A 14,505-nucleotide genomic window follows, 5' to 3' on the forward strand; every position below is an offset into this window, starting at 1 on the left:
CCTCTTCCCCACCCACACGTTCCAGTGAAAATTTTGTGCCGCTTCCTGCCCAGGAGGCTGTAAGTCCACCATCATCTCCGTCTGTCTCCCACACTGGCACACACTGGGGGGCCAGGACAGGGATCACCAGGCTGGTGGTCACTACTGCTTTCACACACACCTCTTTGTCCTCTCTTCTCCCAGGGTCAAAGCCTCCCCTTCCCAACTGGCTTACCCTCTCCACCTTTCTGCTCTGCATGTAGCATCAGCCTCCCCTCCCCCACCACAGGAGGAGAGCTTTTTTCCTCCGCAGCTCGGCCTGGTACAGCCCTGTGCATCTTTCCACCTCATCAACTTTTCATCTCTTTGCAAACAGAATCAGGAAGTCTCTCCCTTCTCCCTCCCTCTCCTTCTCCTTTGTTATTAGCTTCATGAGTGGGGACGTTAATGTATTCACTAGACAATGTCTTCACACCACTGTTTCCTGTAATTACAGTCACTTCCCTCCCACTGTCCCGGCTTATTTGACTGTAAAGTGCTTGGAGGGGGGACAGTGTGGAGAAAAGACACAACACAGGCTGAGATCGAGTAGTGTAATGTTAACATCCAAGAAAATAAAACAAAGAATTACCTCTGCAGTAACTCATTAACAACGGATAACACATGGAGGTCAATGCACCAGAGATTAAAAAAAAATGATGGATACAATCAGGGACCCCTCCACTACAGGATGGGGAGCTGTACCCATATTACCAACAACAGTCACCCCAAGCAAGGCAAGCAGCCACATCTGCCCTCCTTCAGGGGGTAGATCCACTATACTTGTCATGTAGATCAGCTACATTGTCACTGGAGACTCGGATCCAGCCATCCTCCCGGACATGGTAGAGGTTGACGGAACCTCCTGAGTAGGCATCTCTGTAGGTGGCTTGGTAGATGGCTCGACGGGCCAGATCATAGGCCTCTTCCACCTCCAGGTCATAGGAGTAACCCCTATCCATGACCCCATAAGCATACACAGAGCCAGAACCTACAGAGAAGGTGGCCCCCGAGATCCGGTTTCCTTCACTGTCCACGTAGTACAGGCCTGGAAAGAGAGATGAGGTTAGTAAGAAAAAAATGATCACCCCTTTTGACATCTGATTCATCCTCCAAGGCAACAGTTCTCCATTCCTGTTGAAACCCAGGGGAGACCAACAGAAATACAACAAAATAACACTTCTATAAAATTACTTAAAAAAAAAAGGTGAAGGGGCTTCCCTGGTGGCGCAGTGGTTGAGAATCTGCCTGCCAATGCAGGGGACACGGGTTCGAGCCCTGGTCCGGGAAGATCCCACATGCTGCGGAGCAACTAAGCCCGTGCGCCGCAACTACTGAGCCTGCGTGTCTGGAGCCTGTGCTCCGCAACAAGAGAGGCCGCGATAGTGAGGCCCGCGCATCGTGATGAAGAGTGGCCCCCGCTTGCTGCAACTAGAGAAAGCCCTTGCACAGAAACGAAGACCCAACACAGCCAAAAATAAATAATAAATAAATTTTTTTAAAAAAGTGAAGAAATCAAATTAAATTTTAAGACTTCAGGATTCTACACATACCATCCCATCTTACCTCACATTACAGTAACTGCCTTGTCTGTCTTCTCTGTACAACCAAAAAGCAAGTATAATTCAAATGACTTAGGTTTCAAGCACAGAACTTCAGGCGCTGCGAGAGGTAATATTTAAGACAATCCTGGGATTTCCCTGGTGGTCCCGTGGTTAACACTCTGCACTTCCAATGCAGTAAGTGCAGGTTCGATCCCTGGTTGGGGAACTAGGATCCCACAGGCTGTGCAGCCAAAAAATGAAGGAAAAAAACAAAAACAGAAAGACAATCCCAACCCTCAGAGTTTAGACTATCTGGAGCGCAAGGCATACATCACACAGTAAGAGAATAAAGCCTATAATTTTAAATCATATTGTAAAGACCTGCACTGTCCAGTATGGTAGCCACTAGCCACAGGTGACTACTGAGCATTTGAAATGAAGCTAGTACCACATGCTGGAGTAATAATATTTTGGATCTATTGGGTTAAATAAAATATATTATTAAAATTAATTTTCCTTTTTATTTTTAAAAATGTGGCTACTGTAACATTTAAAATTACATGTATGGCTCATACTATATTTCTATTGGACAGTGCTGGTACAGTGGTAGGCCAGGTCAACCGCCTATTTTTTTAATTTTAATTTTTTAAATTAATTTTTTTTTGGCTGTGCTGAGCGGCTTATGGGATCTTAGTTCCCCAAACCCAGGCCCTTGGCAGTGAAAGCGCACAGTCCTAACCACCAGATTGCCAGGGAATTCCCCCAAGCACCAATTTTATAAAGTTTTATTGGAACATAGCCACAGCCATTTGTGTATATATTGTCTATGCCTCCTTTTTTGCTAAAACAATGGAGCTATGTAGTTGAGACAAAGATCATATAGCCTGCAAGCCTAGACTATTTACTTATATTTGGCCCTTTATGAAAAAGTTAGCCAACCTCTGGTATAGACAAAAGTTTAGACAAAGATGTAGTAAAATTTTTATCATTTCCATCTGCCCACTGGGCCTCTCCAGCTGGATGCCTTTGTCACCAAATTCATATTTAAATTTCCTGTCCTCAAATACTTTCAGTGGTTCTCCATTACCTACCAAACTCATCCGTCTTCTGCCCTACCAATCCACTTCCTTCTGTATTTTCAAGTTCTGTCAATGCATCACTAATCTTCTTCCTATTTCAGTGGTTCTCAACACTCACTATGCATCAGAATCATCTAAGGAAGTTGTTTTTTTTTTTTTGCCACAGCAAGCGGCTTGCAGGATCTTAGTTTCTGGATCAGGGATCAAACCCAGGCCCCGGCTGTGAAAGTGCTGAGTCCTAGCCACTGGACCACCAGGGAACTCCCAGGAAGTTTTTTAAAAAGATGCCTAGGACTTACCCCAGGTATTCTTTTTCAATTGGTCTGGGTGGGGGACAAGCACGGGGCTAGATTCTTAAGTCTTCAGGTGATTATGATACAAGCCAGGTTGAAAAGCCCTGCCCTTATCAGTTTTCAGGTTCCGATGGTTCTAACATGGAGCCCGTCCTCAAGTCCCATTGCCACTACCTTGCCTAGTCAGCTCACCATCTGGTTCCAGTTGCTTCACAATTAAACTAGACTTTAGTTCCAATTAAATTAGATGTCCAGTTACTTCCCCCAAAATCTCATGCTCCTTCCCTGTCTTCTTTTGTTCATTCTGTTTCCTTTCTCTCATTTTCACATCCAGGAAAATGAGTCCTCCCCAATTCCCCCCATCAGAAGCAATCCCCCCCACCCCCCAAATTCCTTCAGCATTTTATTGGTTCTCTTTAAAGTGGAATTCATCTCATTCAGCCCTGCATTAAGTAATCTGTGATCCTTTCTCAGTCAGCTTGAGGCCAGGGGCTGACTCATCCTGAATGGGACAGCTTGTCAGGAAGGCTTCTTGAGATGGTACAATTTAGGTTATGCTATGACTTCCTGTGTTTTCCTTGCTAGCCAGTTTCTGTACTCTCTTAACTGTTTTCCACCACCTGGGACCAATCCAATAGCTAAGGATTCAAAACAACATTTCTGAAATGCTACCCTAGACCACACAAGATGTATGGAACTGTTCTTTCACACTTTTCAAAGAGAAAAGTGTTTCAGTTTCCAAAGTAACAAACTGAGCTCCTCTATCACATGCACTTTTAAATCTCTCCTCATTCATCCTCTATTGAGTAATGAACTAATATTCTCCAAAGCAAATGAAAAAGTGGTGGGTCTCCTACAGTTGTTCAAAAGAGAAAAACTAGGCATTTACAAAGCAGGTAAATGAGGGAATTCCCTGGTGGTCCAGTGGTTAGGACTCAGTGCTTTCACTGGTCAGGAATCCCTGACAGTTCAATTCCTCCTAGTCAGGGATCCCGAAAGCAGTGCAGTCAAAAAAAAAAAAAGGGGGGGGGGGCGGGGGGAGGTAAATGAATGAAGCAAAGCCAATAGGAGGAAAGATTAACTATTTTCAAGCACCAACGGGGAAAAGTAAACAGAAAGTGACTAGCTGTATCCCAGCTTAACTAAAGGGACATTCAAAATTGGCTGAAGAAGAACTGATATCAGATACAAGACTGAATTTCCTGTCAAGGTTTTTATATACTAGAAAGAAAAATAGGCTAAGGAATTTCTTTTCAGAGATGACAACAGAACCTAGGTGATTATATCAAGCAAAGAAAGGAGATGAGCCCCAAAGGGCCCCCCTTCTAGGCCAAAGACTCTCTTCAGGAAAAAAGGGAAGAGAAATGACTAACTTTTGAGTAGGTACTTAGTTTCGCTGTCCAATATGGTAGACACCAGCGACATGTGGCTGTTGAGCACCTGAAATGGGGCTAATGACACATGCCGAAATGATAATATTTTAGTTATTTTGGATTAAGAGAACTGTTAAAATTAATTTCACCCATTTCTTTTCACTTTTTAAATACATCCATTAGAAAATGTAAAATTACATGTGCAGTTCACATTGTATTTCTATCAGATGGCACTGACTAGAGTTTTTATGTCTATTAGCTGATTTAATTCTTAAATACAACTCTTTGCAGGTCTTATCATTTTACAGGAGAGGCCAGAAGGAAACACATTATGTGTCAGACACTACATGCTTGACATGTATTACCTCATGGAACCTATGTAACAGACGATGAAACAGTCTAAGAAAATAAGCAACCTGCCCAAGGTCAGAGGGGTGGTCAATGACACAGCTGATCTACTTCCCTGCCCCTTCCTACACTACAGCCCTTCCTTGAACAAACAGACGAAACGACTGAGAACTAACCAACACATCCCCAGCACTGACATACGCTCTTTCATTCATCTGTTCATCCAACCCCTCCTCTCTGTAGTGCCAGCCCAAGAATCACATGGTTGCAGCTTAACTCACCAGGGCCTCTCTTATCCCAGCCACAGATCATGGTGCCCATGGACAGCCCCATGCCTTTATACTGATACACCATGTTGGCAAGCAGCTTGGAGGCAGCTGCTACCGAGATGCGTTCCTTGTTTCGAAGCTCATAGATTCGACACTGCCGAGCCAACAGCCGCTCCCAAAAGCTGCAATCCGCTGCACCCCCAGCCATAGTACCCAGCAGGTAGGGGTTGATCTCTATCACCTTCTTTACTGTCTGGGAGGCAATGTAGGCACCTGCTGTGGCCCGGGAGTCTGCTGCAACAATGACTCCATGGCGAAACTGTTAAGATCAGAGGAAACACAAAACAGGCCACATGAGACCACAAAACATCATCTTTGACATTTCTTTATGCATCAGTGCAAACCCAGAACATCTCTGTCTCTGCCGTTTTATACTTCACAACATACTTTCCCTCATATTAATGTCACTAGAGTTTCACATCAATCCCTTGACATGGGATTACCTTCAGTATTACCTTCACTTGATGGCTGAGGAATGAGATCGAATGACCTACCCTAGATCATACAGCCAGTTATTGCAAAGCTGGGCCAGGAATCCCAATTGTCTGGCTCCTAGTACAGTGCTTCCTCCCACCAACCTTCCTCCTCAAGCCATAACGTTTCGGTAACCCTGGCCTATCGGGGCTACTCAGTTTCTAAAACCTTTGGTGGTTAGAACAGCCTTCCCTCTGCCAGTGTTCACTGCTGCTGCGTCCTTTCCTGGACAGGAGCACCCTGGGGTCGCCTAGGTATCAACCCAAGCAGCCTCGGGCTCCTTCTCCCACTTACCACACGCCCCGCCCTTCCAGCCCCGTCACCCCCCACTCCGGCCAGAGCGAGAACCGAGGCCTCTCGGGGCAGTGAGACAGCGAAACCGCCGGGGTTGGGGTGAGAGGCCCGAGCCTCCGTCTGGGTTTCGTGGCCGCGACCACCGCGGGTTCCGGACTAGCTGGGAGGTCGGGAAGGGCGCGGGCGCGCGCAACTCTGCCCGGCGCGACGGCTGGGTCCGCACCTTGAAGGCCAGGGTGGTGGTTCCATGAAGTATTTCGATTCTCGGCTCCTCTGGGACACCCCAGCTGGGCGCGACCAGGCTCAGCCCATCGCTGGGACTCCCTGGACCCAGGTCCAGCAGATCCGCACGACCCCCGAGCCCGAAAAACCCGCGCCGGTTCACGGGTAACGGCCTCTCCAACACGCTAGCCAGCGCCATGTCTAGTAAGGGCAAAGGGAACTGCCTGCCAGAACGCCTAGCAAAGAGCGGCCGGGCAACGCCTCGTCGTCACAGCTTCACTCCCTATTAAATCTATCACAGGGAGCAACCATTTTAACTCCTGGCAACCACGCCTCCAAACACAGGAGCCAGACGCGAGTGATTATTTTCACCGAGGAGGAAAAAATAAATGGCTTCACTCCTCTTAAATTACAAAGGGATGTGGCTGCCATCTTGATTTTGGTCACGTAAACAACACGGGATTAGATTAACCTCAAATTCATAGGAAGCAATCGCGAACGTCCAGGTCGAGGGAGGGAAGTGGGGCCGGCCATCTTTCAGAAGGGCGTGACTGGATGAAAACCTGTTCTAAACCGGTAGCGGTAAATCAGCCCCGCCCCGCCCCGCCTGGTGTCCAAGCAACACTTACATCACTACTGCTTCAGCAGTCTGTTAACGCGACTGAAGTTGCCATTTTGTGTAAGGGTACTCTCTAATACTGGGTAAAGTAATGATCTACGCTGAGGCCATTTTCCTATGAAGTTAGTAAAACCACAGTAGTTTGTGCTAAAAAGCGCAACACAATAAGAGCGCTATACCGCTTGTTTGATAACATCAGTCGCCACGCTAGCCACGTTCTTTAACAGTAACCAATTTTTAAGATTCAGTGTTGTCTTTACTCCCACCCTCTGGTGGAAATTCTACTAAGTAATGAATTGACCAAAAGGCAGATAGAAGAATAAAGAAGGAAAAGCAAAGGGCCCAGTTAATCCACAGACTGGGTTCGCAATTCAGCTCCTGAATAACTGAGTCAATAGTAATTTACCATTTCAGAGCCCGGAGGAGAGTTGAGGCTCCATAAAGATGTACAAAGAGGTTTTCTGACTTAAGCTAGCTAAGACAAGCTCTTATTCAGGAATGTGCTGGATTTCATTTTCTCTCCCTCTCTTCACCCACCTTCATTTTTCAACCCTTTTGGGAACCATAACAAGCAAGGAACTGGGCAAGTGTATGAAATGTTGCCTCCTGCTTTATGGTTCTATGAAGTCAGCATCTGCCCTTCCTTGTTGGATTCCAGCAGCAACGTCCATCAATATCTAAATTCCTGGGCTTCCCTGGTGGCGCAGTGGTTGAGAATCCGCCTGCCAATGCAGGGAACACGAGTTCGATCCCTGGTCCGGGAAGATCCCCATGCTGTGGAGCAACTGAGCACATGCGCCACAACTACTGAGGCTGTGCTCTAGAGCCCGTGAGCCACAACTACTGAGCCCACGTGCCGCAACTACTGAAGCATGCGCCTAGAGCCTGTGCTCTGCAACAACAGAAGCCACCTCAATGAGAAGCCCGTGCACCACAACGAAGAGTAGCCCCCACTCACCGCAACTAGAGAAAGCCCGTGTGCAGCAACGAACACCCAACACAGCCAAAAATAAATAAATTTATTTAAAAAAAAAAATCTAAATTCCTCTTTCCTCCGATGCCCAACTCAGCCCCTCCTCCTCCCAACAGACTCTGAGAGTGTTGTATTTTTAATGCTGAAATTTGGCAACTCTTTCCAAACTCAACCATCAGAATGTAATGAAGCAGAAGATCTTTCTGTGGGTCTCACACTTGGATGGTGTGGAAAATGCAGAGTGCCTCTGTTTACTGAGCATGTATTATTTTGCAGTCACTCCTGCAATGCAACTAATCCTCCTGACTTCTCTCAGTGGTTCTTTCACTCTGCCACTAATGCTGTCTGCCTCTCTTAAGGCACTTTCACATTTTACCTGGTTATAAATATACATTTATCTCCCACTGGATTGTGAGCTTTTAAAGACAGGCATTTCTCGGGAATCCCCTGGCGGTCCAGTGGTTAGGACTCCACACTTTCAGCGCCAGGGGCCCAGGTTCAATCCCTGGTCAGGGAACTAAGATCCCACAAGCTGTGCAGCATGGCCAAAAAAACCCAGCAACTGTAAAGACAGGCATTTCTCTACTATTTATCTCTGTGCCCACTGTGTGCTTAATACACGTTTGCAAAATGAACACATGAAGAATGACAATAATGTTCTTCCAGTCACAGAGGCTTGAAGCCCTGGCTCATCTTGACAACTCCCCTTCCTTTACTCCGCGTCCACTAGGTTGCCAAGTCCTGTTCATTCTCCCTCTACAGTGCTTCTCACATTCTTTTTCACTGCAACTGATACCGCCTTTGGCTTCTTATCTCCTCACTCCCGAATTTCTGAAATATTCTCCTGATTTTTCTGGGTACAAACTATGTCTCTAGTTTATCCTGCGCAGCACCAGATTGATTTTCCTGAAACATCATCTTGATCTTATCATTTGCCTGCTTAAAAATGGTCTGTAAGGTTCAGCTCCTCAGCATGCATTCAAGGCCTTCCATAATCTGTTCCCAATTTACCTTACATTAGTTCTCTGCTCCAAGGTCCCACTCAGGGAGACCTCAAAGAGGAGAGGTACAAATGATCAGTGCTGCTGTTGGTGGGAATATAAATTGGTGCAGTCACTATGGAGAATAGTATGGAGGTTCCTCAAAAAAAAAAAATTAAAAATAGAACTACCATATGACCTAGTAATCCCATGTCTGGGTATTTATCCAAAGGAAATGAAATCACTATCTCGTAGAGATAGCTGCACCCTAATGTTCATTGCAGCATTATTCACAGTTGCCAAGACATGGAAACAATATCCATCATCAATGGATGAATGCATAAAGTGTTTTATAAGTGGTGGAACATTATTCAGCCATAAAAAAGAAGGAAATCCTGCCATCTGTGACAACTTGGATGAAACTTGAGGGCATTATGCTAAGTGCAAGAAGTCAGATGGAGAAAAACAAATACTGTATGGTCTTTCTTATATGTAGAGTCTAACAAAGCCAAACTTTTAGAAACAGATAGTAGATTGGTGGTTGCCAGAGGCTCAGGGTTGGAGAAAATGAGATGTTGGTCAAAAGCGTACAAACTTCCAGTCATAAGAGGAATAAGTTCTGGGAATCTAATGTACAGCACAGCAACTATAGTTAACAATACTCTTGTATACTTGAAAGTTGCCAAGAGAGTAGATCGTAAATGTTCTTATCATAACAACAACAAAAATGGTAATCAAGTAAGGTGAAGGATTTAACTAACCTTATTGTGTAAACATTTTGCAGTACACAGACACACACACAGAGGTATCAAATCATCATATTGTATACCTTAAACTTACGCAATGTTATATGTCCATTGTATCTCAATAAAGCAGGGGTTGGGGGAAGAAAACAATGATAAGTGCTATAGTTCAGAGGTGAGAGAGTTTGGTATAGATTGGAGTGAGGTTGGGGGTCCAGGAAGGCTTTGCCAAGGAGGTCTGGATCATTTCCTTAAATATCACTTAGATCCCCTTTCTTCTCAAACTCACAGCCTCTCTCCTCTCTCAGCCTGAATCTGGAAAGGATTTTCAGAATAGGTGGTACTTAAGCCAGACTTGGAAAGATAGGATTCAAAAAGAAGAAGGGGAGGTGGGAGATGTGTTAGGAATTGCATGAAAAGAGGTTGTGGTGGATGGATTAGGATTGGACCACAGTGGGCCTTAAATGCCAGCCTGGGGTGGACTTGATCTTGTAACCCTTCAATGTTTCTTAGTAGAGGAGACATGGGATTTGCGTGATACCTTAGGAAATCATGTCAGTGTGGAGGATAAGGTTAGAGGGGGAGACTGGTGGGTGGCCAGCTCCTGGGCCACTCACCTGCGCAGATCTGACTTAATAATGGCCTGACTTAGAGATGTGGCGATCCAGCCATATATAGTCTAAGACTTAGTTGTTAGTAAGAGGAGACGTTCTTATCTCTTCAGTAAGATTCCCATGTGGTCCTACACCAAGGAAGAAAGAAGGACTAGTTGGACCTTTGTGTGACTTCCTGGTTTCTCCAGTCTTCCCCTGACATGTTACACTTGCCCTTAGTACTGAGACTCCAGGAAACTATGATGCCACAGCCTCAGCATTATGATGTCTGGAGGGTCCGGGCTCTTTCCTTTGCATGTACGTCTGTTTCTTTGAATAAACCCCTTCCCATGGCACCTCTCTGAGCCGTAATGTTTAGTAAAACATACTCCATATGACAAGTAGCTGTAGCTTGTCACTCTGCCCCAATCTACTTTATGTTTCTGAAGGGCCAGCTGTCAGGGTCCACCCTTGGTTGATCTAAGACTTAGACTCAGCATTACGGCATCAAAGTCCGTTGTTTCTCCTGCCTTGGAACCACAAACCAGTCTCTTGCCATTGAGAACTATTGGGCAGAAGGGAGACCGATAGAGCCTTTCAGCTACATCCTCAGAACTTTAACACCAGTCAGAGAAGCTATACTGCCAGAGAACTTTCAGTAGTGCCACGTTTGTATGCAGATGGAAGTTCATGTTCACCCCCAAAGCAGAGAAAGATCTCCAGGTTCTAGTTCCCCTTCACCTGGCCCCTCAGTACTCTGCCTTTCTGAAGCTATCTGAGCACCCCATACCAGGCTCTCCTGCTCTTGTCTCTTTTGTCCTTACCCCAGTCCCTTTCTCTTTCCTCACCTTGACCATGAGGTGAACCTGTGAGCTCAGCGTCATAGCTCCCCGACCCCGCACCCCGGAAGAGAGAACCCAGCATTAGGGACTCCTGCCACGGTGGGTCCATGGCAATCTATTCCGTTTTGTTTTGTTTTGTTGGCCAAACCGCGCAGCTTGTGGGATCCCAGCTCCCCGACCAGGGATCGAACCCGGGCCACAACAGTGAAAGCCCGGCATCCCAACCACTAGGCCACCGGGGAACGCCCATGGCAATCTCTTCTGACTGTGCCATTGCGCTGACTTGTCTCCACCTTTCCCTAGGCTGGGAGCCCTTTCAGGGCAGGGGCAGGGCCTTATTCACCTTTGCGCGCCCAGTGCCCCCCACAGGAAAACCCAGAGGAACCCAGCTCTGCTCCTTCCACTGGCGCCCCCTTTCCTTTTCGGTTACCCAGCCACCACCCAACTCCAGGTGCTTGGAGGATGACAGACAGGAGACTCCTTGGATGACGCTTGGCTGTGTCACGGGCAGCGTCTCCCCAGCGCTGGAGACTCTACTGGCCTCGTTCTGTCTCCCCTGAGCAGTCCTCTGAGGGACAGGGCACTGCTCCATCGGCCAGTCCCAAAGCCTGGTTTGGGGTTAGGGAGAAGGGAAGCCACAGATCACACGCCTTCCCAGCTGGTTCTGGCTGCAGCCCAGCTCGTCCTTGCTGTCTCTCTTCCTCCGCCTGACTCAGCTCACAAATCCCTGCCTTGCTCCTTCCAACCTCCGCTGGACCCCAGGGATGGCTCTGCAGGATGTGTGCAAGTGGCAGGCCCCCGACACCCGAGAAGCCTCACCTCACCTGCCTCAGGCTGGTGGCTGGGCTGTGCCCCAGGGCTGGGACCCTCAAACCTTCCTGCAGATCCATGGCCCCAGGCTGGCCCATGGTACCACCACCCTGGCTTTCCGCTTCCGCCATGGAGTCATCGCCGCGGCTGACACGCGGTCCTCCTGTGGCGACTACGTGGCCTGTCCAGCCTCACGCAAGGTCATCCCTGTGCATCGGCACCTCCTGGGCACCACCTCTGGCACCTCGGCCGACTGCGTCACATGGTACCGGGTGCTACGGCGGGAGCTGCGGCTGCGGGAACTGAGGGAGGGTCAGCTGCCCAGCGTGGCCGGCGCCGCCAGACTCTTATCAGTCATGATGTCGCGCTATCGGGGGCTGGATCTGTGCGTGGCCACTGCCCTGTGCGGCTGGGACCGTTCCGGCCCTGCCCTCTTCTACGTCTACAGCGACGGCACCTGCCTGCAGGGGGACATCTTCTCGGTGGGCTCTGGATCTCCCTATGCCTATGGTGTGCTAGATGGCGGCTACCGCTATGACATGAGCACCCAGGAAGCCTACGCCCTGGCCCGCCGCGCTGTGGCCCATGCCACCCACCGTGATGCCTACTCGGGGGGCTCCGTGGACCTCTTCCACGTGCGGGAGAGTGGATGGGAATATGTGTCCCGCAACGATGCCTGGGTGCTGTACTCGGAACTGCGGGAGCTCCCAGGGCCGGGGCCAGAGCAGGAACGGGAGGAGGAGGCCACCCCGGACAGAGCCGGTGAAGGCGGAGGACCGTCTGTGGCGCCAGCCCCGGGGGACTTGAGGATGCCCGCAGAGACACTGTGAGCAGCAGCAGGACCTGGAGGGTCCAGCCCAGGGAGTGGGTGGCAGATGGGACCGTGGGGGGGCAGACTCACGGTGTCTGGCTCCTGCTCTTGTGGGTTGCGGCTTCATTTGTTCCAAGTCTCCATCCCTTTCTCCTCCTGGAGCCATTGACGGCTCTCTCCGACATGTTCCTGTTGGCGCCCAATAGATTGATCCAGCCTCCTTCTCAGCACCGAGTCCTCTTTCAGCAAGTACTTATTGCGCACCGGCTGCACGCCAGATGCTGTGCTAGGTGCTAGACCCTCTTTTCTTGCCACCCTCCTTTCTGCTTTTTCCCATCCTATCCCCAGTCTCTCTTCCTCTCGTTTTAGTTCTTAGCTCAGCTTCAGAGTCTTTGCCACTTTCTCACCTTGGTAAGTGGAGATGGCTGGAGGGGAATGAGGTGGGGACAGTAGCCCAGAGGGCCCAGGCTGGAAGGGACAGGGACAGTGCAGCATGCACACCTGGGGGTGGTGATGGGCTTCCCACATCTGCTTTTCTTCTCCGCCCCCCTCCCCGACTTGACCCTAATGACTATGAGGCAAACTCCTTTACTGAATGCAGTTTTCATGATAACTCTTTGAGGTAAAAGTGATCCTCACTTGACAGAAGAGGAAACAGGTTCAGAGGGTCATGTGAGCTGCCCTAGATCACACAGTCAGTGCAGAGATGATGCTGGGATCCTGGCCTTCCGCTCCAAGGCTGTGCTTGTTCAACTCAGTTTCTCTCCCAGGGCCTCTTCCTGCCAGGCGCCTGGGGAGTGATGTGGGGAAGAGAGCAGCTGGGCTGTGCCCCTGCCTGGTGGCCAGGGAAGGAGGAACCCAGAGGAGCCCGAGGGCCTGGAGGGCTGAGCCCAGGAAGCAGCCCACACTGAGCCCCCTCTACCCCCACCCCACCCCCGCTTGTCAGGGCCCGAGCCATCCATCGCCCCAGGCACTCCCCCCCTCCCCTGCACCCTGGCTTCCAGGCATGTCATGGCCGTTGCCCGACTTCTCCTCCCGCTGTCCCTTTGCCTTCTCTCCAGCCTCTCTTTCCAGGAGCTCCCTCTGGGCATGAAGAAAAGAGAGAAGCGGCTGTGCTGGCTTAGCACAGCCTTTCCCACCCCTCCTGTCCCCTTGCCGCTCCCTTGTAAGCCCTGACTTGGCGATGCAGGCTGACAGCTCCAGGAGGGATGCCGCCCCGCCCTCCCCTCCCCAGGCCAAGTGAGGGAGGAAAGCAGGGTCAGCCTAGGAGGTGGCACCTGAAGGTTCCTGAACCTTCTTTCTCTATCCCACTCCTACAGCTTCCATCCCAAGATGAACAGTACCTTTCCTCCCTCCTGGACACCCCTCCTCCCAGCCTCCAGGCCAGTCGTGAGCCCCAAGCCTGCACCTCAGGCTAAGAATTCCTCCAGGCAGGAGCTGGCCAGACAGAGGAGCCCCAGAAGGCTCTGGCTTTCGGGGGATGATGGGAGAGGAGGGAAGAAAGCTGAGGGAGTCCCAGGAGGGAAAGCAGTAGGGAAGAGGGGGGGAAATGGTCAGCGGGAGGGGGGCCGCAGAAAGGTGCTCAGTACAGGAGGACTAGCCTTTGAGCCAGGGTCTGGGAATTTGGCTGGTGGCCTCCATAGCAATTCTTCATCCCTCACCCACTCCTCAGCCTCAGGAGAGGAGGTGCAGGACACTGGGAATGATCACTAGAGGTCAGGGACCCCTAGGCCAGCTTGGTCCTGGAGGAGCACAGGAGGAAGGGCAGCTTTTGCCCAGGGTTCAAGTGTTTGATTGACTCAGACATAAGAGGGGGCACCTCCACATGCAGAGGTGAGCGTGGGTCTGTGACCTGTTGTATGTGAGTGATCCAGGATAGGCGATGCACGTGCAGTTCCTATGTGCAGAGACAGGAAACAGGCTGGAAGTTATCAGGGAGAAAGACGGGCCTTATCACTTCTTTTGGGGAAAAGAGGTCCAGCGTGGGGTGGGGCAGGCTCACCCCACTGGTTCGATACTTCTGCATCCTCCCACCCCTGTCCTGAAGCCCCAGGGGTGAGAAAAGGCAGGGAGGGAGGGGCGGGCTAGCTTGGGGTTGCCACTTGAGCCCAGCCCAAGGCTCCCTGGGAACCACATGCGGCTCACCCCCTGGAACACTCT

General features: G+C 49.8%; 2 protein-coding genes across 2 annotated transcripts; one reads left to right on the forward strand and one right to left on the reverse strand.

The window, feature by feature from the left end:
* Nucleotides 1-558: 558 nt before the first annotated feature.
* PSMB5 (proteasome 20S subunit beta 5) lies at nucleotides 559-6,527 on the reverse strand. Its single transcript, XM_036844439.1, has 3 exons — nucleotides 5,976-6,527; nucleotides 4,937-5,243; nucleotides 559-1,066 (listed from the first exon to the last, which is right to left on the reverse strand). The coding sequence occupies exons 1-3, from the start codon at nucleotides 6,171-6,173 to the stop codon at nucleotides 780-782; spliced, it is 792 nt and encodes a 263-aa protein (XP_036700334.1). The 5' UTR covers nucleotides 6,174-6,527; the 3' UTR covers nucleotides 559-779.
* A 4,866-nt stretch (nucleotides 6,528-11,393) lies between these two features.
* On the forward strand, nucleotides 11,394-12,566 carry PSMB11 (proteasome subunit beta 11). The gene has a single exon (XM_036844749.1). The coding sequence runs from the start codon at nucleotides 11,489-11,491 to the stop codon at nucleotides 12,362-12,364; it is 876 nt and encodes a 291-aa protein (XP_036700644.1). The 5' UTR covers nucleotides 11,394-11,488; the 3' UTR covers nucleotides 12,365-12,566.
* The last annotated feature ends 1,939 nt before the right edge of the window (nucleotides 12,567-14,505 follow it).

This window comes from Balaenoptera musculus, chromosome 2, assembly GCF_009873245.2.
Source record: "Balaenoptera musculus isolate JJ_BM4_2016_0621 chromosome 2, mBalMus1.pri.v3, whole genome shotgun sequence".
Lineage (NCBI taxonomy): Eukaryota > Metazoa > Chordata > Mammalia > Artiodactyla > Balaenopteridae > Balaenoptera > Balaenoptera musculus.